Source organism: Manis pentadactyla, chromosome 4 (assembly GCF_030020395.1).
Source record: "Manis pentadactyla isolate mManPen7 chromosome 4, mManPen7.hap1, whole genome shotgun sequence".
Lineage (NCBI taxonomy): Eukaryota > Metazoa > Chordata > Mammalia > Pholidota > Manidae > Manis > Manis pentadactyla.
Genome location: NC_080022.1, coordinates 30,807,498 through 30,831,812, shown reverse-complemented (window position 1 = coordinate 30,831,812; position 24,315 = coordinate 30,807,498). Strand labels below are relative to the sequence as shown.

General features: G+C 41.8%; 1 protein-coding gene across 5 annotated transcripts; it reads right to left on the bottom strand.

Annotated features, from left to right (window-relative positions):
* Nucleotides 1-63: 63 nt before the first annotated feature.
* Nucleotides 64-23,830, bottom strand: CAP1 (cyclase associated actin cytoskeleton regulatory protein 1). 5 transcript variants are annotated; one of them, XM_036876631.2, is made up of 13 exons: nt 23,686-23,830; nt 11,907-12,032; nt 11,186-11,289; nt 9,624-9,701; nt 7,705-7,848; nt 7,518-7,603; nt 6,086-6,191; nt 4,328-4,505; nt 2,783-2,967; nt 2,480-2,603; nt 2,268-2,350; nt 1,767-1,910; nt 64-1,211 (listed from the first exon to the last, which is right to left on the bottom strand). In XM_036876631.2, exons 2-13 carry the CDS (start codon nt 12,016-12,018, stop codon nt 1,128-1,130), a joined length of 1,428 nt encoding a protein of 475 aa, XP_036732526.1. In that variant the 5' UTR covers nt 12,019-12,032; nt 23,686-23,830; the 3' UTR covers nt 64-1,127. The 5 variants fall into 5 exon arrangements, with proteins under 5 accessions (XP_036732526.1, XP_036732529.1, XP_036732525.1 ...); XM_036876634.2 differs by having other exon boundaries at nt 11,186-11,286; XM_036876630.2 differs by having other exon boundaries at nt 11,907-12,035; nt 23,686-23,827.
* Nucleotides 23,831-24,315: the final 485 nt, after the last annotated feature.

Genomic DNA, 24,315 nt, shown 5'->3' with positions numbered 1-24,315 from the left:
TCCTTGGTGTCATTTTTCTTTTCAATTGTCTTACATTTCTGTACAACAAGTATCACAGGTAAATAGTAACCAAGTTTGGTATTAATTTTATTCTATTTTCTGTATAACTTTAAGTACATAAAGGTTTTTTCCACAGGCCTCAGGAAATGGGTAGAAATCACAGGACAATCTCTCTTCCCACCAAAAAAAGTTGCATATTTGGTAAGTGTTTGTCCTAGAGGGAAAAACTGAAATTTACATTAGCAATGCTGTGCAAGATTTTCACGTAAGACCTAAAACCAGCCTGCAGTAGAGATTTTAGTCTTCTGTTCAGATGCCTGAACAGAAGACAAAAGCAGTTGTGCATGACGGCCAAGGAGGCAGTGAAGATGGATGACAGGCCCCTAGCATGGAAGGAGAGCATTTCCAGATTCCTTGAAATGATGTTTTTTCCTGAAGTCATCTCTGTAGGAAGGGCTGGGCAAGGAGCCCAGAGCAGCCTCCTGTAACTGGCCTGGGGGCAGGGCACTGCCACAGTGGCTGATCCCAAAGCTGCTGCCTCGGGTGCAGGCAGACCCACGATGGAATGCAAAACGAGAGGACCGCCTATGGGGAACGATTTCTTGGAATGCTAGATGGCCATGCTTCAGCCTTTGGTCCAGTGCAACCCTTGCCTCACTTATCAACAGTGAAAATTTAGTTTGGTTAGAAGAACCAGCTGTTATCACACCAGCTTAGCTTCTGCTACCTTCATGCTCACTGTCAGAAAAGATTAACTTGTGTGAACATTCTGATCTGTTAACTCCTGGGGGACTACTTTGCTCTTCCCAAAAGACTTGATCGAATAACCCCCAAAGGCTGAAAGCTAAAAAATGCCAGTCCTGGTCTCAGTTCCTTAAGAATGGACTAGCAGTCTGGTTGCGCTGCTACGGAAAAGCTGCACCTTCCTGCAGAAGATCAACTGACCTGCTATCCCACCCCAAATCTCAGCCTGAGGTATATTTCAGTGAAGGCAGGTAGCTATGCTTCTCAAAGCAGAGAAGCAGTTAAGAGCAGAAAGGTAGAGGAAAAATCTAGAAAAGAACCGTCTTAATACAGATTTATCCCGCGGTGTGAGGGAAAGGGCAAAAAATCCAGTGGCACTTCGCTTATCCAGCAATTTCTGTCACTGTGGTGACTAACTTCTGCCCATTCCATAGGGTCTTAAACTGCTCAGGGACTGGGAATTCATTCTGCGAATAAAGAAACAGGTTCAAATCCAAGGTGAAAGGTACATTGAGGTTAAATCTTAACACTTTTCTCCCAGTGCTTGCTTCCACTAAACTGAAAGTAAGCTATAGAGAGAAATGAACCCCCCCAAAAGGCATGTCCACGTAATGGGGAGCACACTGCCTTACACTACTACCTCCCCCACCAACACGGTGAAGGAGCACTGCAAGAACAAAGGCTCCAAAGCCACAGACATAGGTTTGAATCTGTTTGCTACTCTTCGCTGAGCAGCAATCTGTTAAACCGTAAGGCACCCGAGAATGTGTGTGGCTTCACGGCACCAGTTCAACACGGCACTGTGACTAGATCCCATTCCTTTTTTAAAAATCCCATTCATTTTACTACCCTGAGCATCTGTCCAACTAAACAAAGCAGAAACCACCTGCTTTTGGAGCTTTACTCAGTGGGACTACCTCACACTCCTGTGTGCTTGAGGTGTACAGAATGTCCATCAATTAGCTTTCCCCAATGTAAGAAATCTTCAGTCCCCCTTTCTATCAAGAGATCAAGAAACTTACAAAGTCACCGCCTTCTGTAGGAATGAGGACATTCATCTCAGAAGATTTGGCACTGACTATCTCGCAATCCAGGGAGTTTTTGCTCAGGTAAATGTGGCAGCCATCTGTTTTATTGATGGAAATGGTTGGCACTTTACCCATTACCTACAGAAGAAAAAGAACACTGAGTCCCAGCATAATAGTTATGGAGAGTAACAGTATGCTGTGGGAAAGCTTTCACTGTTTGATGTGACTGAACAACTAAATAGAAAGTTCACCGGTGCACAACAGATACTGAACACTAGAGGCGGACGGACGGGTGGTGCACAGGCTCACTCTAAGAGCCACCTCCTCTCCTGCCACATCCCAAGCAGCACAGCTCCGCTTACAGACCGCAGAGTCAGATTCCCACCACAGCAACACCTGTGGGTTGGCTGTGTGTGTGTGTGTGTGTCTCTCTCTCTCTCTCTCTCTCAATTAATTCCTGAGGGACCAAAGGAAGGAGCCAAGATACCAAGTTACCTGAACTTTGATGTCCCCGCTATTGATTATCTCAACAATGCCCACCACATCGTCAAACACCAGACCGAGTTTCTTGCAGTTATCTAGGAGAATAAAGGAAGCACGTCAATAGTGTAACTTTAAAGAAAAGCAATACATTTAAGAATCTTTAGAATATGGTGGGTATGGTCCCAGCCCTCGTAGGACAGAGTCTGGCTAGGACAAGAACTCACCTACTGTAATGGAGTTAATTTTGCCCTTGATTTGTAATGTCGTGTTGACACACTTATACACGTAAGCCACCTGTTTCAGCATCGTGTCATCAATGACCAGGTTGGAAACATTCTCCTGATTTTCCTGTTAAAAAAAGATACCCCTTTCAGGAATCTCATCACTAAGTATACAACCACCCCCAAAACACGCTCTCCCAATCTTCCATCCTTGCACTCTAAGCCAGAACCCTGCACTCACTGGGCTGTGCTCCGACTACATCTCCTTCGCCATTTGTTCCCCCAATCCTGGCACTGTTAACTCACCACTCTCCACTTCTTGCCCTCCAGTTCAAGTAGAGCAGGCTCCTTCTTCGTGACTGGTTTGGGGGATGGGCTGACTACTGGTCTGGGTGCAGAGAATGGTTTGGGGCCACTTCGTACTGGGCCACCCTGAGCCTTCAGGGCAGGGTTCTTGTGAGTCTTCATGTCATCAGATACATGTTTCAGGGCTGTAAGAACAAGAGCTGACTCAACCCACCCTTTCACACCAGGGCTCTGGACAAGGCACCAACTAACCTCTGTGAGAAGCAGAACTAAAATCCTGGACCAAAGCCTCTGAGGTGTTCTCTCTCAAGCAATTTTGAAGAAGTGCTTTTATAACTTCTCTTCTATCCCAAGGTTAAATTATATAGTTCATTAAAAAAATAAAATAAAACATTGGGTGGGCAAAAGAGGTGAAGGGAGTCAAGAAATTCAAACTTCCAGTTATAAAATAAGTCACGGGGATGGGATGCACAGCATGGTGACTGCAGTCAATAATATTGTTGTGCATACTTGAAAGCTGTCTATTGTAAATCCTAAATATTAACTTTGTATGGGGACGAGTGGTATCTAGATTTATTACGGTGATCATTTCAGTGTCTACAAATATTGAATCATTATGTTGTACACTTGAAATCAGTATGTTATATGTCAATTTTAACTAAAAAAAAACTTAAAATGAAAACATACAATGCATGTATGGGTACATAAATGTACGGAAAAAGATCTAGAAAGACACATGCCAAATACATACTACAAAATATGAATGCAGTTTTTAAAGCAAAAGCAACACATGATAAAGAAAATTTGGTAAAAAAACAAATGGCACCACAGATGAACTACCACCACCCAGTCAGTGTTAACATTTAAACTCTCCTTCTATTCCATTAATAGTTGTTTTTCATTTAGTCATAATATACACACTGTTAACAAATTTGGTTTAACCAGTTAACACTTAATAAAAATTTTCTCATGTTATAGTTTCTAAAAAAATTTTTTTGGGGGAAAAGATTCCCTAATTACCTCAGCAGACTGACACATTCCTTGCTCTTGAATATGGCCCAATCTATATATATAACCAATAAAGATTGGCCTTTTTAGCTCCACCACTCTTGTGGTTGTAATTTAAACACTAGATTTTTTTTTTAAACACTGTTATGGTTCACTGTAAAAAAAGACTTAATGGCTGCCTAACAGTCCACCAAAAGGACATACCACAGTTAATCAGTTCTCCCACTGTTGGATATTGAAGTTCCACGGTAACAGGGAAAAAGCTCTGGGGAAAACGGCTGGCACCATACCTTGGTACAGTAAGGTCCTCTATATATGCCACTTAATAGCGTCATAGGGCTACCCCCAACTATGATCATGCATTTTCAATTTCCATTTAACCAGCTTTGCAGTCCCTTTGGGCAACAGAAATGTGACACCACAAATGAATTCTCCCTCAAACAAACCAGGGTTCCAGTGTACAGCGTTGGGTCTCTAGTTGGTAAGGTCTGGCCCAAACAACTTAGTGTACTAACTCTTGCCAAAGTTTTCACTTACCATGTGTGATGCTCTCCCCCTGGTTAATCTGCGCAAAGAGTGCTGAGCGTGAAGCAGAGTCATCTGAACCTAAACTGGTGGGGACTGCGGGGGGAGGTGGGCCTGGTGGTGGGGGAGGAGGACCCGATCCAGCAGAGGGTCCAGATGGAAATCCACTCAGTTCTTTTGCCACAGGCCCCTGGAACATTAAGTGCAAGTGAGTGAGCAGCCATCCTCTCCTCTGTACCATTCCCAATAAGGTCCTGTATGTGTCCAGGGTACCTGAGGTACCCATGATTAATAATTAATGCTCCCTGCACACATCCAACTAGGCTTTATTCTTTCTCACCCTTGCCCAAGGATCCAACTCAGCTCTATTTTTCAACCTTCACATTTTTCCTTTGGCCCTTAATTCCAGCTCTAAACTTAGAGTTCTAAAAAGCTTCTTAGTGTTTAACTGGTACCTTCAACTCAGCAAGTCAAACACTGATTTCATCACCTCCTACCCCTCGTCTCTATTTCAATAAAGACATCACCATACAAGCTGACTATTCCATCTGCTTTGACTCTTCCAAACCCCTCAATTTCATTAGGCATTTCTATTACCTTGGTTCTATCGCCTGCAAATTCTTTTGTACCAACCCCTACACCATGAGCACTTCCATTGTCTGAGCATGAGCCCTTATCCCTAACCTTTAAACTGAGACTCTTTTTAAGGACAAATCTGATCATCATCATTTTCTTGCTCAAACACCAATGGCAGTTACTTATCACCTATTATAAAGTCTAGGACTTAACCTACCTTCTTTTCCAAACTTTTCTCCTAAAAATCCAATGAAGCCAGAGATGACCCATCTCCATATAATACTCTGCACTCACTTTGTTTAAGCTACACTGTTTGCTAGTACCTTCGTTTTCTCTCCCACTTCTCACTGTCCTAGACTTGAAAAAAGTCTTAGCTCAAAATACACCTCCTGGAAGTACAATCTCTCCCAGTGAGAAACACTCTTTCTCTTCCTCATATGCTGCAGTCTTGATCTTTATTATTGCACTCAGCTTGGTGATTTGTATTGGGGTTTTATATCTTTCTTAAGCTTCTTGAGAGTTGGGCTACTGTAACTCATTCATCTGTCTCCGCATCCAGCACAACCCATCCCTGACCCATGCTTACTGAAACTGAACAGAATTATTCCCTCTCTGACCCTTGCTTTCTTTTTTTTTCTCTAGCTGACCTTGGGGAGACTGCACCAGGCTACTTGGCCTCTGTGACTTTCTCTCTGCTGCTCCCGTGGCTCTCCCTCCAGGAGTGGAGGCTCTAGGCCAGACTGTGAAGTGGGTAGGGGTTTGAGCACTCTCTAGGTGGGTTGATTAGCTCCAAACCAAAGGGCAGAGCTGGAGAGGCTCAGATCACAGAGCAGCCCAGTTGCCCACTGTACTGATAAGAAAACTGAGGCATCCAACTAGTGATCCCCACCAACTGGTGGGGGCCCAGCCTCTTAGCTCCCAGGTCGCCCACCCGAAGCCTACAAACCTATCCTGGGTGGTCCTCTGGCCTCACATTTAGCTGCTTTGACAGAGGATGGAAGTTCCTCTGCAATGGGCAGGGTTGACCCTTGCTTTCTTTACTCTTTTCTCCCTTTCCCTCTCCCCTTGTTCTTTCTATAGCCTCCACTGAAAAGACTAGCACATTCCTCCTCAGACCTGGATAGCACGACAGTCTAAGAAACCCTGTGGTCCCTGTCCTGGATGGATAAAGTAAAGGAGGGAGAACTCACTGACCGTTTTGTTCCAGGCCAGTCCAGTGGTATGGAACTCCTTAATGTAAGCCTGTAGCTCTGTCCATATACTCAAGTAAGCTTTGACCCAGTCCACATGCTTCTTATCCCTACAGAAATAAAGAAGAACTCAGCACAGGCATTACACTCATTACAACAGTGACTCCAGAACCCCTCCAATCTGTGAGCTCATATCCTCCTGCCTGTGGCATTTCTTAGGCTCTGCTCAATGGCAGCTGTTCTATCATAAATGAGCTTTTCTTTTTAAAACAGCTCTATTACCCTAGCGGGACTAAAGTCTACTAGGATAGGGACTCCGGATTATATTTCCACCTCTTACAGCAGTATTCTTCAAACTTTTTTTTAAGTAGCAAAACTTTTCAAAGTAGACTTTAGGCAAAACCTAATACATAAAACTGATAATAGCAGACATTCTGTACATGAAGCCATGGCACAGAGATCTCTCAAGCATCACTGTAGAACTCTAGGACTCCAAGAAACTTAACTGCCATATGGCACACCGTTTATGTCAAAGTGTGCCTCCCCCTGCCAAAGGAAAGCACTTTCCTTTAGGAGGAAAATAATCCGCATTAAATGACAGAAATCACTGAACTATGGTTCAAGTCTCTCTTCTTACATATTAGCAGGAAAACTTTATGGTTATTTAGCATAAGACCTAATTTCCTCAACTGTAAAGTGTGGAGTATAATGGTGAGGTATAATCAAACACTGTGATGCTCCACTCCAGGTTGCTAGATGGAACAAGGAGGTCCTGGTGTTCTGGGACATGTTTCACACATGAGGACTACTCCTTCACAGAGTAATTACATAACAAATGTTGGATGACTGATGATGGACAGAAGAAAGGGTTTGGGTAGTTATCCTGGTAAGTAACAGCTGCCTGCAGTTACTCCAGCTCAAAAGTCAGCTAAGACTGGTGGACATACATGGTTAGAAATACAATGACTCCCCTTACTTAAAACCTGTGTTGGCCAGGCAGCCTTCCTCACCTTCTATCCAACTATATTCATAGGGTAATTTCCTAATAAACCTTACTAATCTTTTGCCACTGGGCTAGTTAGAAATTCTCAAAAACAAACAAAATCTTGTCTAAACAGGTAAATTAAAAGGCATTATTCCATCTTACTTCCAGCAAAACCTCCTAAACCTGGAACGGTAAGGATCAGAAGACTAAAGGGCCTCTCCAAACCCTGGAGAAACAGCAGAAGTAGAGGCAGAAATACACCTCCTGCTTGCAAATGCAGCTTCAATGAGCCGACACTCAATGAGCCAATACCTATCGCACTTCCCAGGAAGCAGCTCTGTGACAGGAGAGCCAACAAAGCAGCCAAAGGTAGCCTTGACCCCATAGCACTACTCCACCAAGTGACCAAGCTGGCTTTGTTCTCTGGCCCTCAAGGAAAGGCTGAACTTACACATCTTTGTACTCCTTGAGGACTCGGTTTGTATAAAATATGGCAGCATCATTCATTTCTTTCACATAGGGACCAGGCTTGGGAGCCTAGAGAAAAAGAAGCTGTCAGTGACTCAGAGCCTCTCCAGCCCCATCTCCGTACCACTTTCACTCTATCCCTTCCCTCCCATGGAAGCTGTGCTGCTCACCATAGCCACCCAGCCCAAGGCCTGGATACTTTCGCTGACAGCTGACAGGTGATTGAACAACTTGCTGCCTCGGTTCTTCTCCCGAAAGGTTATCACTTCTTGGATCTGCTCTGAGATGGGTGCCAAGAGATCAGAAAGCTTATTCTAGGAAAAGATGCAGGGAAAGAGTCATGTTAGTCTTTCTACAAAAGCTTTGTATGTTGGTCAACTCTGATCCTGAAGGCAAGAATTCTTCATGGACTCCTATGAGCAGCTAAATAAATGATGTATTCATCCTACACAGATTCATAAGGCTAAAATACTGATCATCACCCTCTCCTCATCAACTTCCAACTCCTCAGGCTGAATTTTATGGTTCTTCATGATCAGGAGCCACCTTCCAGTTATACCACAAAATTCTACCACTTCAGCCATTTGCCTCTTTCCTGTCTCTCTAATAGGAAATACTAGTTCATTTCTGGGTCTTTACTCATGATGGTCTCTTCTTTTACCATCTACCCAAATGTTCCCCATGCTTCAAGAGGAACAGTCCTCCAACTCTAGCCACACTGGCCTCATACAGCATTTATTACCAGCATAACCAATTTCGGTGCCTTATCACACATCAGCACAAACTGTTAATGGACCCATGTGAATGTGTTTTTCTTTCTCATTAATTCTTCAAAGACAAAGCTTTGCTTAGCCTTCTTTCACAATCCTTATAGCCCTCAACACATTGCTAGCCATACAGCAGTTGCTGAGTAGACATCTGCTGAATCAAAGGCAATTTGGGAGCTTGGCACTTGAATAGGCAGCTTAGCAAAATGGATGAATCTTGTGTTTCTGAGTTTTCATCCTTCCTCCAAAGCTCAGTTTCCTGAACACTTCAATTCCCAGATCTTGGAATGAAAACAATTTAAAGGGGTCAGCAAAGTTTCTGTAAAGAGCCACACAGTAAATATTTCAGGCTTTGCAGGATACATGGTCTTCATAGCAATTTCTCAACACTACCACCGTAGTGCATAAAGCAGCAATAGATACTAAGTCCAATACTTAGAAGAGCAGGTATGGCTGTGTTCCAGAAAAACTTCATTTACAAAATGGGTGGCTGGCAAGGTTTGGCCCACAGGTTGTAGTTTGCCAATCCCTGGTCTAAAGCAAGGGAAATGTAATAGGTGTCTCAGATGTCTGATATTTTTTAGAACATGTAGGTTGGGAGAAAAGGTTTTGACAAAACACTTTAATCATTCAACACAGATTATTAATTAGAGTCTAATACATTTAACATTATCTTATGCTATTTTTATATTACTTAGGCATGCTGAGAGTCCAAAGGTTTTAATACAGCATTAGCAGGAAGACTTATTACCCCTCTGCCTAGGAAAGCCAAATGCAAAAATAAGAAACAAAAAATCCTAAAATTTCTGGCTGAGAAAAATCTAAATTTTCTCTAATTCTTTTTCAAACCTTGGCAGCATAAAATTTTGAGACAGGAGTAAAGTTAAAGAGAGGTCATCAACCACTGAAAGCTAAGGGGAGAGGCAGTACTTGGGCAGTTTCAGGATCTCCCCAGCAGCATTACTGAAGACCAGTCACACTAAAGCAAGAGAACCACTCTCTATGACCCAAAAGGCTTAGGGGACAATATGAAGAATTTGGCCTCAGCCAAGAGGCTACAAAAGGCTGTCTATTGAGAGTTGCAGCAAAGTCCCAGCGTAATTACAGCCCTAAGTAAAATGAAAGAATCAAGCCAGAGCTCAGTAAATACTCAATGGCGCATTCCCATAGTGGTGCCCTAAGTCTGATTCTACTTCTGGGACTTGGTGTGAATGTTCACAAGCCAGGTCAGTCTATTTTAGCATGCTATAATAGCTTAGCAGAAACCCCTCAACTTGTCCGGGGCATCAAACTAAAACAAAACCAACTAGAAGTGAACTTACGCCTGCTGGCTGCTGGCACTGAGAGGCTGTAACCAAGAGAGCTCGCTCCAACTTCAGACCTGCGTGGACCATCTCTGCCTGTCGGAAAGAAGAATCAGCCATTGATAACACATTAAAACTGGAGAAGTCCTGATAAGAATGACCTGTAACCTCCACTTCCATGTACTCTGGTAGCAACCCAGGCACTTCATATTGCTTTCCTCAGTATTCCTGATTCCAAGAACTGGCAGAACTACATATACCACTCTTCCTGTTGGAATTAACCAGGGAATGAAGGGCATCAGGCTAGCCTTAGATGAAGTCAAGTCAGCAACTGCACATGCACTATGATATGAAGTGACCAAAACCCCTCCTATCTCTCATCACCAAAAAAACCTTTCTCAATAACTTGAGGTAGGAGTTAAGGCAAACGCCTAAATTTATACCCCAATTCTCAAGGTATTTACTCTTTTTGGTTAAAGCTAGTTCTCAAATGTTGAATCATGACCCATTCACAGGTAATTAATTAAATCAACTTAGCCATAACCAGTACTTTATTATTTATTATAGAACAAAATAAAACAGGGAGTACATCAGCTTGAAATTATTTCCAAATACAAAGTGAACAAAGAGTGCAGCATTGGTAGTAAAAGTACTTTTGTGAAAGTTGTATCTCAGTTGCAAATACATTATTTCTTACTGAATAAGGGCCACGGTCCAAAGAGTTTAAGAAACACGAGGCTATAAGCACTATCAAAATACAAAAATTCAAATAAGGTAATCTATTTTTTCTGGATTCGCATTTTTTAAATACAAAAGTTACAGAAAATTTAAAATCTTTCCAAATGTTACACACTATGTAAAGTAAAAATGCAAGCCCACATACCCCTAAGTCCCAGTCTCATCCTCCAGCACTAACACCACTGCCAACAGATGGTATTTAAGAGGCTCAAAACAGATGTTAAGTATCAAGCAACCAGGCTTGCTGAAAGGTCAGGAAGATCCTAAACATGACTACTGCTTATAAAGGATCACTCAGAAGATGAGCAGGAAGATTTAAAGACAGAGACGGACCACATATGTGAGTGTGAGGGTGGTGGTGATGATGTAGGTGGCAGCACATGAAAGGAGGTGGGTGCAGAGGCACCTGTCACTGCCTATTTCATATTCTTGCTGTGGGCTAAGTGTGAAAATAACTTGTATTAGCATATCTAATAACTATCAAGCTTAGTTTTGTAAATGCCAAGTCATGATAATGACTCCTTTGAATAAGCCACCTTAGCCTTGGTTATATAACATGTAAGGATCAGACCTGTAACACGTTCTCACTACAAAGGTGAAGTGAGCCATATTTTAGGCCCCAAGCAACCTATCTGTACAAAAGAAGCCCACACAGACTATGCGATAAAAGCAGGGGGACTGGAAAAATCTGAGGAACTGTTCAGTGAATTGACTGAGCAACTCAGTGCAAACAGAAGAGAAGGATCCAGAAGCCTCTCAAGGGGCTCCTAAATCAAGGGTGAGTAGGCTTTAAAGAAAGCCCACAGTCCTTAAAGAGGGGGAAATGGGGGAAACATCCTTACATGCTTCTGCACATCTCCCCCAATCTCTTTACTGATCTTCAGGTACTCTGCCACAGGACCGACGAGCAGTGAGTCAAATGCTTGCACATATGGAGCAGCTCCTGCTGAAGACAAATATACCAAAAAGAACCAGTCATGCATCAGAAAGGTGATTTGTTAAAAAGCACTTCAAAGTGGAGATACAAGGTAAAATAGTAAAAATAATAATAGAACATGAGTCAGGAAACCTGGGTTCTATCTAATTCCAATGCCATCACTAACTGGTTGTGTGACCTTGATTAAGTTCCTTTTCCTCTCTGAGCTTAATTTTATCTATAAAATGAAAATAAAATGATCCCCAAGGTTCCTCTCAGTTCTTAGCATTCTATGATTCAACTGGTGCATGTACAAAATGGCCAATTTGCCAATCATTTCCAGAAAGGAGATTTTAGTATCACCTGTCATTGGGATTTACACTGGAGTCAATTTGCTAAAGAAAGAACAGGAAATAACACACAAGCAGGAAGTTCTCCTATTAAAATAACTTAACCACAGGCCTCCCTGCACAAGGCACTTCCTCCCTTATCTGTTCACAGCAGTAAGAATTACAGGCAATGAACTTTCCAGATTAAGCACTCTGGGAAGTTAGGCCCAAAGGAGAAAATACACTATGACAGAAAGATTTTAAGCCAAGACACTGAGTTTTTGCTCAAAGTAATCTGCTAATCTGTATACTGCTTACCTTTTGGAGCACTGTCTCCATACCCACAGTGTGTGTCAGAGGCATGGGATACGGCCTCCAGGCGGCCCACCACCCTCTCCAATCTTTCTACCAGATTTTGCATGTCAGCCATATGTACCACACCACCTGCTGAAACAGATCAAATGTCATTTGTTGTTTTAATATTACATAGCATCTAAGAAGAAAAAAAACAGAATAGGATGCCAATTCTGAGGAACGGAATCATTCAATAATAAAATACACTGGAAAATAGTCCAACACTTGCAAAATCATAAAGACCTCAATAAACCATAGAATTAATCAGGAAAAGGTGTTCACTGAAAGCAAAAGTTTACTCATTCAAACACTTTCTGAATATTTACTGTGATACAATCAAATATTTGTGTAAGAATTCAGAATTTACAAAGTATAGTCACATAATCGTTGTGCTTCCCAACAACTATTCAAGAATGAAAGAATAATCACTGTACTCTTAATTTCAGTGAAGTTAAATGACTTGCCTACAATCATATGGCTAGTTAATAGGGAAGCCAGTACTCAAATAAAAGTTTTCTGGTTCTAAGTTCAGGGTCTTTTCCTACAACAATGCACTGCCTACTTACAGAATGCTCCAAACCAAGATGAACAGGACTATTTATCCTGCCTTCGATGACTTACAGTGTAACAATGGGGACTTGACATGTATACTAAAAACTATGAAACAGGAAAAAAAATGTTAAGGTGACATAACAATGTTGCAGAAAAAGTGACACAGGATTTCAGAGAGGGGAAGAACATATCGGCTGGAAGGATCAGATGAGGAGAGCATGGAGAAGCTGCCATCTGAGCCAGGCTTCAAATGAGGGGGGGCAGGATATGCATTTGCAGTAGGGAAGAACCTATACATCGAGAAAAGCTTTTTACAGATCTTTCACAAGTACTAATTTATCTGAAGTAGTCTCATTCAAATGTCTAATATCCTAAAGAACGTAGGTTACCAGAGAAGAGACCTTCTCTAGCTTGTTCCCTATTATACTCTACCGTCTAAAACCACTACCTGGCAGGTAGATATTCAATATTTACGAAGTTAATGAACTTTTAAGTTTAGCACCCCAAAACTCCACAGGGACAGGTGTTTGAAAGTTGCCCACACTATGCACATAAATGTTACATGTTATCTATATACATCTACATAAAATGTTTGAGACCATAAATGACCTCATAAAAATTAGTCACTGAAATTGCAATCAAAGGCTTGACTTGGAAAGATTCCATTTCAAAGCATTAATTAGTTCAGATAACTGAAGCCCAATGAGCTCAACTCCCTTGAAACTGCCTACAATGACCATAGCAATTATAATTCACCCAAAGATGACGACATGCCAGAATATCTCAACACACTGTCCTCCCTGTGGAAAAGATAAGCAGTGCACAAGATAAAGTAAGGAAGATAACATAATCCCTGCCCATTCTTTCCTGTGAACAGGTTGTTCTCTGTGGGCCTGGTGATTGCCAGAGAATGTTGTTTAGAAGAGAATCAAAGAAAAAAGCAAGGATGAGAACCAAATAAATCTTTTTATTCTCTGGCCTGAAGAAACAGAAGCCTCCAAATCTCTCTCTGCCCTACTCACAAATGAGCAGACTAGAAGCAGCCAATGTACTCTCCCTTATGTTATCCTACCATCACCTAAGTACCTGAACTGATGCACATTCTGGACACTGTCCAGGAACAGACTCACATAGAGTCCACCACATTCTGTAAGTACCACAGGAAAAGGCAGTGGACTGCAATAAACTCCCAAGCGATATTCCATTAATAAATACTACCCATTCTGTTACAAAATATGTTCCTTCACACATAATGGATGCCACAGACTGTGAGGCCAGTGCTAACACTGAAAACATAGTACAAGGGTCTCTAAAGGTTGCTAAGGTTGGTGAACACTTAACAAATCTTAAAAGCTTAACGGCACAGCTTCATGTATTACTGAGGTTCCTTTTTCCCCATATTTCACTTGCATCTGTAAGCTTTCCTTGCTCAACAAGCTAGAGTTCTGCTGTTTATTTAAGCAGAATGCTATCATTTATGACTAATCTCATATAACAGTACAGTACCTAGTATAGAACAGCACCTAGCTTTTTGGTTTTGGGGATGGGGTGAAATTTGAGGTGTATAAGAAAGAACATCCAGAACTTAAGGGACCAAAAGACACACCTTGTCGCATTCTGTAAGAATATATTCACATTCTTTAGGTGGTCATGTCCACTCTCAAGCTTTCAAAATGCATTAGACTACCATCCAGCCTGCGCAGAGCGGTACCACCACCATCACCTATAGACTAACGACTCCCAAAACAGCATATCCAGTTCAGTCCATTATTCTGGGATTCAAAATTTTAGATCTAGCTTCCACCTAGACTATACTACCTGAATGTCCAAAAGACAACTCACTGAAATGTACAACAGAGCCCACCATCTTCCCACACCCCACTCCTACTGTTACAGTAACCCAGTATTACCATTAATTATCTGACTGACCCAGCTAGTAACCTGAACTGTTAGGCAGTGAAGTACAGTGTGGTTAAGAGCATGTTTTTTAGAGAAGTCAGATGGTTTGGAGGTTTGAGTAACAGCAGTCACTGGTTCTGTGACTATGAGTGTTATCAAACTTTCTGAGCCCCAACTTCCTTATCTGTATAATGAGGACAAAAATCCGAAGGGCTGTAATGAGAATAAAGAGGAAAATAAATGCAGAAGTGCTTGGCTCAATCCTGAAAAATAGTAAGGATTCCGTAAGTGTTAACTAAATTATCTTCTTCCTTACCCCACCAAATCTCCTCAGTCACCAAAATTCACAGGCTCCATATTGCTTATCTCAGGAGTAGATGCCCCTTGTCTTCATCCCAATTTGATAAAAAGTAGGTTTTTATGATGTTACCTAGATTACTGCAATAACCTCCTTGGTAGTCTCCCCTAATTCCAGTGATACATTCTCCACATTACGACAGTGATCCTCCTCAAATGCAAACGCACTTATGACAGTCTTTTACTTAATACTATTCAATACTGCCCAGAGCATTCAGAGTAAAGTCCAAACAAGGTTTTCCACAATCTGGTCCTGCTTTATCTTCTACCAAGGTTTTATCTCTTGCCACAGCTTTCTCTGCAGACTACAGCAATCCTGGACCACTTATATTTTCCAGAAGAGTCATGCTTTCTCTCACTTCTGAGCCTTAAAGCTATCATTCGGCTTGGCTGCTTTCCGTCCCAATCTGTCCCATTTCATAACTACTACCTTTTAAGACTCACCTAAGGTGTCACCTTCTCCTCAAAGCTTTTCCAATTTGGTATGCTTTTCCTTCTCAATCTGTCCCCTCTCTAGAGCCCCCTATTGTCTTTTAAGACACAGTTAAGATATCACTTCCCCATGAAGCATTTCCAGTATGTGCTCCCACATCATCATACATTTACCTCTACTACACATTTAATACACTGGTTTACAATCATTTATTTAATAATCACAAGCAATTAGCCACCCCCTAGGACAGAGACCATGTCTTGTCTCTGGAATTACAGTACTGTAAATACAGTAGGCACTTAAATACAGTAGGTTAATAAGGGTCCTTGAAAAAGTAGATAAACAAGGGCCTTTCTTACCCCTCTCTCCCTTCAAAACAAGTCTAGCTGTCTCCTTCCTCTGTCAAATCTGGGGAGTGTTTTTTTTCCTTTTTCTTTTTTTGCCTGTTTGTAGGCTCTGAGAAACACTCCCATCGATCAATCCTTCAAATAAATGCTGCCTTCCTGGGCACAAATTACAGTGATACAGATATCTTCAAATCAAGTACCATAAGGAAAATAACTTTATTAGATTATATAATATTAATTAAAAAATAATACTATAAGGGAGAATATTTACATCATCAATATGTTGCTTTTTTTTATGATTTAAAATAATTATGTGAGGTATGTTATATGGATATTGATCCCTATCTTTAGAATGAAGAAACTGACAGAGGTTACAAAGCTTGCCAGGTATCAACTAACCAGTGGATAGAGAACCTAGGCCTTGAGCACAAATTTTCTGAATCCTAGTCTGAGGCTCCTTCCACCACTCCATATGGCTAGTAAGCAATTAAGCGACTACATGGTTCATCACAGCACACAGCTCCCACTGTTTGCTTAGCACAGCTCTATGGGTCAAGGTCTCTTTATGGTGTCTTTATATTATTACCAGCTTTCAATTTCTCCAATGTTCTCCATGGAAGGCAGTATTTTTTCGTAGGCTAGATAACACTTACTTAGAAGACAAATGTTTAAAATGAGGCTTTTTGCAAAGTAAACAGAGTTGCCAAAGAAAAAAACTATAGCTGTTTAATCACGTTCCTTGCCATTTCTGATTGACAATAGCCAAGAACCGTTATGTAAGCCTCCATAAATGAGAACAATTTCCCGACTATTTAAGCATTCATCATAAAAGCTTCAGAAAGGGAGGCAGTTCTAATTACAGAGATCTAAATAAAACTAGGATTCAGGAGACCAAGATTTGAGTCTCAACTCTGCCACAAATAAACTATATAAACTTTAGGACAGTCATTTAGTGGGTCCTCATCTAGCACACAGATTTAAGGATCAAAGGAGCTGATTTTATAGATTAGTATTCATTTTGGGAGCCTTAAAGAGCAATTCAAATGCAAAATATTATCACTACATACTGTGTGTTAAATATAGGCTCCACATTGGGGATTTATCTATTCTACTCCCCCAACCCAGCCCCACCAATTCACACCACTCAGAACAACCTAGCCCACAGAAGACACTCATAAAATCTAAGTGGCTGCTTTTAGCATTGTAGCAGCTACTGAAGAAATAGAAAATGTGTGGTCCCTGACCTCCAGAAGCTTTCATTCTTTTTGGAAGGTCAACAAACTGAAATATCAAAGGAATACATACTGAAGACTATTTTTTAAAGTTCTGTAAATGACCAAACTTCACTTGATTAGGGAAAGTTTAAGTATCAGCCTATACACTAGAGTTTTTTCTTTGCAGAATGTTGTATGGTTATGAATTATATAGTATAAATTACCATATGCTCTGAGAGTTCAGAAGAAACGAATGAAGACTGGAGGTAGTCTGGCTTCAGGAGACAAGTGAAGCATCTTGATGGAAAAAGAAAAATGGAAAGACATTCCAGAGCATTCAAGCAAAGAGGAGAGACTGAGGAGGCTATGTACAAGAAGTATGAATAGGTTAGCCAGCATAGAGCAAGAAATATCATGGGAAATAAGGCTGCATAAGCAAGCCAGGCTAGGTGACACAGAGCACTGAAAGCAAAGCAGTATTTGATCCTGATATGTTGTGATAAATGTGAAGCCATTTAAGAGTGTTGAGTGAAGGAATAAAATGATGAAAGCAAAATTTTTACAAGTACTGTTTGATAAACAAAATGGGATTTGGAAAGAAGGGAAGGTAGTAGGGTCTAGGTTAAGCTGAACTAGGAAGATATTAGGGTTTACATTAGGCTGGAAGCTGCTATTCATCTAGCTAAAAATAAGAGGGCTGCTGCAAGATCTATTTATTTATATTTCAAATGAAAAAAAATCCACATTTAGTGTCTAACAGATAAAGAAACCAAATGAAATCAGTTAACCTACAAATAATCAATTTTAGGCAACTAAGTGACCAGCACCTAAATTAAATTCTGTGGGAATATAAAAGAATGATAAAATAGCTTTTCTGCCTAAGGGAGTCGAGCAGGAGAAACAAAGCCACCATCCATTAAATCACTGGTGCTCAGGATTAGGAGGGATTCTACACATCACCTTGTTAAAAAAAAACACCATCTGATGCCAGGTCAGCCCTTTCAACATTCTCAGTAAATTGTCAAGTAACCTCTGTTCAAACACCTTCTGTGTGGAGACTCTGAGACTTCTGGAGGCAGCTCATTTAATTCAGGCAGCTCAAAGTATTTAGAAGTTCTTCCTTATATGGAGGCAAAGTCTGGCTTCCCTGCAACTTCTACCCACTGATGTTGATTCTGTCCTTGGGAGGTCACATAAAACAAGTGTGCATTAAACTCAGAACAAGTACTGACTACAGGAGTATTCAGAAGAGAGAGTCAAAGATGATTCCAGAGTTGCAAACCCAGGGGCCTAAAAGAATGATGACACTACAGACAGAAAACCATGTCTGGAACTCTCAAGTTAGGACAAGAAGAAGAGGCCAGTTTTAGATATGCAGAGTTTGAAGAGAAAACGAAGCCTCTAAGTGGAAATGTCCAATAAGCAGTTAGAAAAAAGACTTGGGGAAGGATCAAGGCTAGAATCAGTGTTCACAAGTTATCAGCAAAGAAATCTCATGAAGTGACAAGAATGGACAGGCTCCTGGAGGGTTACCATGCAGAGCAAAAAGAAACTATGAGCTTGATTCTCCAGCAATTTCTTTTGTGGTTTGAAACTAAGAAAAATCAGAAATATCTAGTGATCACTGCTAAAGCTGCTTCCTACTTTCATAATTCTTACAAGTCATACAACCCAATTCCTTCTGTCTATTCAAGGAAGTCCTTCAGAAATAAACTAACCAGGTTACTCCTACCTATATTTCCCATCTCATCTCATCAGGCAATTAAAAGTCAGCGGTATGAACTTCTACTTGAGTAGAAGTAGCTAGGCTTAAAAGGTTTTCTACTTTGTCTGATAGTTGTCCTCTAAGTCAAGCCTTAAAACGGAAAAGAAAGCCACTTACACAAATCAGCCTGTATACTATGACAGCCCAAATGATCTGCTTCAAAATGCTTCTCTTGGCCTTGACTTTGTAATTCTGTTCCTGAGATGTTATCCTAAGTAATCCTAATGCAGGAAAAGTGATAGGCAGGAAGGTGTTCACTTCAATGTTAGCTTAGATTTCTAAAAATAGGGGAATAGCCAAATGCATTGGAAAAAAAGACTTCAAGAGTACACAAAATTTACAGTACTTGTAACATTAGAGCAATGGGGTTTTGGACAATTTCCCCTCTTTTTGCCAAACTTTAACATAGTTATATGATTTCTTTATAATGAAAAAACAGAAACAAAAAGCTCCACTTGGACATCTCTCCTAAGCCACCACTAAGCTGTAAGACATTAGGTCTACTTCTAAGATAGAAATTCTCACCACTAGGCTCTAACATAACCAGAAAGCAAAACCTTGACATGCTAATAGATATTTACAAATCGGTTGTCTTAACCCAGAAACCAAAGAACATACACCACTTTGCCCCAGTACAGATGCCATCTAAAATCTAACCCAAATCAGGAGCCACTGTTCTTCCCCAAGCATTTGGTTTCACTGATGAAACCAATGACATTTAGTGCCCGAGTCACTGCCACCTGAGGTTCAGATTAAAAGAGAAAGAAAGGCTTATCTTCTAGGGAGGAAAAAAATCCAATTCAGTATCAGCACTTGTCTCCTATTCCCTCCTTAAACGTGGTCCTCTATCTGAAACTCCAGAAGTGAGTAAAGCCAGTAACAGTGTACCATGTACAAGCTGAAGTCAAACTTGGAAACTATCTGCTTGAATTCTGTGAACAGTAACTCTTTGTGGCCATGGGCTCCCCTCTCTTACATTCATGAAATACTATGAAGACTAGCTTTATAGGAGCATTCAGTAAGGAAAACTGCATTGGCTGATTTCAGTTGGCCAGTTACTTTAAACAGAACAGCATTTCCTATTCTTACGTGTAAAGGTAGATGAGAGATGCCATTTGTCCCTAGCCATGATTCAGCTACAACTAGAGATATGAAAACATCTGTGAATGACTATAATTAAGTATAAGAATTTTAATGACGTCTGGAGGAAAAAAGAAACAAAAAACAAAAAACAAAAAAAGGAAAGTTCACTCCTTCCATGAAACATTTCAACTGTAACTATTTTCTGATCAAATGGAAAAGTTTGACAGAACAGGTCTGGTAATAAAGGACAAGCAAAGCTGCACTGTAGTTGCAAAATATTTTTAGAGCTTTGATTCTTATTAAGTTAACTTCATGATAAATCAAGAAGAAACGGTTTCATGGTGAATGCTGTAGTTGCATTAATTTAATGATGAAACTTTAATAATTTAATCAATCAAAATGTTGGGTACCAACATCATAAACTAGACGCAATTTAAAACAAATGATAATCCCTGTTCACTAACCCAAGCTGTCTAAAAACAGGCAATATGAACAAGACAGGAATTTTTATGGCCCAATACATAAATCTGCTGACCTGCACTATTAACAAAAAACTTTCTTCTAGTGAGTGCCTGCCTAATCAGAGGCATTCCTCTATTAAGATCACATCCTCTGAGGAAAAAAACAATAGGCGAATCCTTTAAGGACCACCCAGGAAATCCTTGAATAAACAATAATTCTTGATGCCTCAATGAAACACGATTCATTCATTGCAGAGTACCCACTGCTTATCACAGGGCTATACATAGTGCTAATTAAGCATGGCCATGGAGTCTGCCCTCAGAGAATTTAGTTGGGGAGATAAGACAATGCACGATCACAGACAGCTATGGTACAGTCTAATGCAGCGGTTCTCAATCACGGGCAATTCTGTCCTCCAGGAAGCATCCGGCAACATCTGGAGACGTTTTAGGTTGCCACAACTGAGAGAATTCTACTGACATCTAATGGATAGAGGCCAGGGATACTATTAAAATCCTCTAAGGCACAGGGCAACCCCACAAAGAATGATCCAGCCCAAAATACCAGTTATGCCAAGGTTGAGAAACCCTGTTCTAACGTAGTAAGGAGTAAAAGAGAAGAGCAAGACATACAGATAAAATGTTAATGTTGTAGTTTAGGACTTTGTAAATTAGTATGTCAATTATTATCATCCAATAGAAACTAATTAAGATGATGGTCTGATAACAGAGAATTTTGTAAATTGGACAAGTTTAAAACGATTCTTTGAGAGCATAAGGCCAATGAAGGGTAACAAGATGAAGATGGTTCTTTTTAAAAGATTAGTCTTTTTGTGTCAGAGAAATTATAGGTATAAAAGCCAGGTTAGTAGAAAGTAAAGAAACTGATGACAATTCAAAGGAATAATCACTAGGATTTAGTAAAATATGGCTTGAAGATCCTCAGATTTCAAATCTCAAGATGAAATTTCAAACCAGAGGGCTCAACTTTCAATGACATTTTACATTTGCTGGTTTAAATAAAATGAATCTTTGACTCACAATGGCTCACAGAAAACTAAGAGGAAGTCACTTTTTAAAGGCTTACTCCCTGGTTAAAAAAAATAACTGCAACTAAACAAATATAGGTATAACTAAGAAAAGGGATGAGAAAAAAGATCAGCTCTCGGATTAGAAACAAAATATTTTACAAACTATGCTAACCCCCTCAAGGCAAAATTACACTCATTGAGATTTTAATAAAGTACTTTCACTGCTACCATTTTATTTAAACTCCCCTAAGACATAAATTATGCACATCTGACTGTTCAAGTGTTTCTGGGAAAGAAAAAGGTGGGAAATTCCTACAGAAATTTCTCTATGCTGGACCACAGCAACTCAAGCCAACTGTCAACCACAGAATAAAATCCAAATGCATTCAAATAAGGCATCAAAAGTCCTTCACAATCTGGCAGCCATCTACTTTTTTTCCTGGTCTAATATTCTGCCAAATTCTAGGCCCCAGTGTTTCACCGAACAATATAAGCCCTCATGTCTCCACATCTTCCTGCTGTTTCTTCTAGTTGGGATACCTTTTTAGACATCCTTGCCTGGCTGGATATGTGGCAAATGCCTCCAACTATATGCAAAATTCATTTTCTTTCCATGCATGCCACTTCTCCAACTTAACCCTCCTCTCATTCACATGACACATATCTTGGTGAATGGTACCACCCAATTCGCTAAACCAGAATCAGGCAATTGTCCTTACTACTACTATTCATTCCCACAATCAGCTTTCAATTCTGTGGATTCCATCTTTCTAGTACTGCTTAAATCTGATCCCTTCCTCTCCTTCCCCACTGTCACTTAGTTCAAGCTTTGACCATGGCCACAGCTCCCAAATACTGCTCTACTTCCCCATTATGTCTATTCACACTTGACAGACTAAACTTTCTAAAACATGAATCTGACCTGATCACTTTCCTACATAAAACCCTTCAAAGCCTCTCCATATCTTTCAGGGCAAGATCCAAATTCCTTAGCATGGTTTAACAAGGTCCTTCATATTTGACCCCACCACTTCCGCGTCCTCCACTTCTCCAAGCATTACTGGAATTTCAGTCACACTGAACTAGTCCTGTACATGACCAGATCCCAATGTTCTTGCACTTGTACTCTCTGCCTGGAAATGCCTTTTCCAGATTCACCATACGGCTAAATAAATCCTGCAAGACATAATCTCTCGTTTTTTCCTCCAAGCCTGGAAACCTGGTGTAGGTATTCCCCCTCTATTCTCTCTTAGCACTGCGCATGATGACACAGTAAGCTATCCCTGAATTATTTGTCTGCCTCCTCCTCCACTCCACAACTGTATTCTTAAACACCAGGGTCAAGTGCCTCATTGAATATGTTTGTTACGTATTTGTTAAGGGCTCAATAGAGAATGATGAATGTGCTGAGCTGTCCTGTTTTTCTACTGAACAGGGATCCCTATAAAGAGCTTCAACCCACACAGTTGCTGCCTTCAAAGGGTCTCATCCTTTCTTCATGAAGCTAATTTCTATTTATCCTTCAAAATTCATCTTAAACTCTGCTTCTGCAGAAGGGATTTTCCTGAGCCGCTTGTTCCATACCTCCATAGCACTCCATTCTTCTTTCCTAACACTCATCACACACACAATTACTTCTTAAACGTCCCTGCAAACATTGTTAGCACCATGAGGGCAGGGTCTAGCTTGTTTCGTTTCAAAACTTCATTCACAGGATATGGGAGAGTGCCTGACGCAGAATTTGTCACGCTGAATTCTGTGGGATGAGCAGAGACCTCCACTGAAAGATGAAAAAGTAAGCCTTAATGAAGTTAAATTAGGCATCTTTGGCTACAGACACTTAGCAGTGGGGCCAGACCAAACCTGAGTCATCAGATTTCAGCTCCACAAGTACGCAACACTTCCAGTTAACGACTTTTCAGAATAAGAGCAACTGACTAGGAGGAAGGGGAGGCTATTTGACTACAAAAGGACCTCCCCTCCCCTTTTTAAAAACTCCCCAGGCATTCCAAACAGGTTGCATTCAAAGCAAGTTCCACACAGCGGGTGGCCTTTAACTCGCTGCCGCCGGCTAGACTACACCGACCGGAAGACCACTCCAAGGTAAAGAGGTCCCCGAGAAATGAACGTGGGAAGGACCTAGGGCTGATAATTTAAGGAAGTGGGGTCTTGATTCCGACTGTTTCCCTCGCTCGCTCAATGACCTTAGACCAGCCTCTTCTCTCTGGGGATCAATTTACCCATCCACGCAATGGGGGCGAGATGAAGGGTAGGGCTGTCCCCAAGGTCTCGGAGATTCCTTTCAGCCGGGGCACCTTAAGAATCAGGCCTGCGCTGAGGCTTATGGCCAGGACTGCGAGATCCAGCGAAGGGGCCTCTCCAGGAGAATCCCCAGCTCAGCTGGTCACACCGGCCCCACCTCAAGAGACCGCGCCCAGGATCCCGGGTCGGCCTTAGAGCCTCGGCTCCGGTCCCGTCAGCAGGGCTCGCCACACGCGCATAAGCCGGAGAGGGTATTAACAACGCCAGGGGCCGGTGGGCCGCTGAAGGGACCCTAGTCCCTACCGGGCCGTGCACACTCACCTCAGAGTTCAGCCTTACCTCAGGACTCCGATCAGCCGCTCTCCACTTCCGGCAAGAACAGCCCAGCAATCCTCGCGCGACCCACTTCCGGGCCCTTACTGGGCGCGGCACCCCCACCGGAAATGAACGACCGGTTGAAACACCGAGCTAGAGAAGGGACCCGGGAGGAAGCCTGGTCGCCCTCCGTCATGACCCCGCCCCCTATTCGCCACGCTCGAGAGAGCGAATCCTCGCTAGCCCGGAGGGCACACGGGAAAGAGCCCCGCCCCTAGGCGAAAGCGACCCAGGGGGCATGCTCAACGCTAGGCCACGCCCCTCCGCCTAGGGTAGGGAGCCAAATCGCAGGATGCTGCCTAAACACCTCCGGGGAAGGAGGGCAGATAAGTGGCTGATTTTTTTATCAGTTAGGTCTCAATCACAACAGGCCAAAAGGAGTCTTGGAGGGACTCTGGGCAGGATTTTCTGAGGGGCGGAATCCCAGGCGGCAGTCTCCGCTCCTCTTTGGGCGCGCGTACCTCCGTTTCCCCGTTTGTGACCAGGAAAGGCCTTCCATCTGGACAGTGTTCTGGGAGGACCGCGGAGGCTGGGTGTGGGGTGGGAGTCGGTGAGGGCGGGTGGACCCAGCCTTCGGTTTCCGGGCGTGCCCGC

What these genes read in the sequence shown, in the direction of transcription:
- CAP1 (XM_036876631.2), bottom strand. Translation starts at nt 12,018, where the DNA reads ATGGCTGACATGCAAAATCTGGTAGAAAGATTGGAGAGGGTGGTGGGC. An exon ending in AGGGCAAGAAGTGGAGAGTG is followed by an intron (nt 2,604 to 2,782) that starts GTGAGTTAACAG and finishes TTTTTTTAACAG; the next exon opens with GAAAATCAGGAGAATGTTTC. An exon ending in AATTAACTCCATTACAGTAG is followed by an intron (nt 2,351 to 2,479) that starts GTGAGTTCTTGT and finishes TTATTCTCCTAG; the next exon opens with ATAACTGCAAGAAACTCGGT.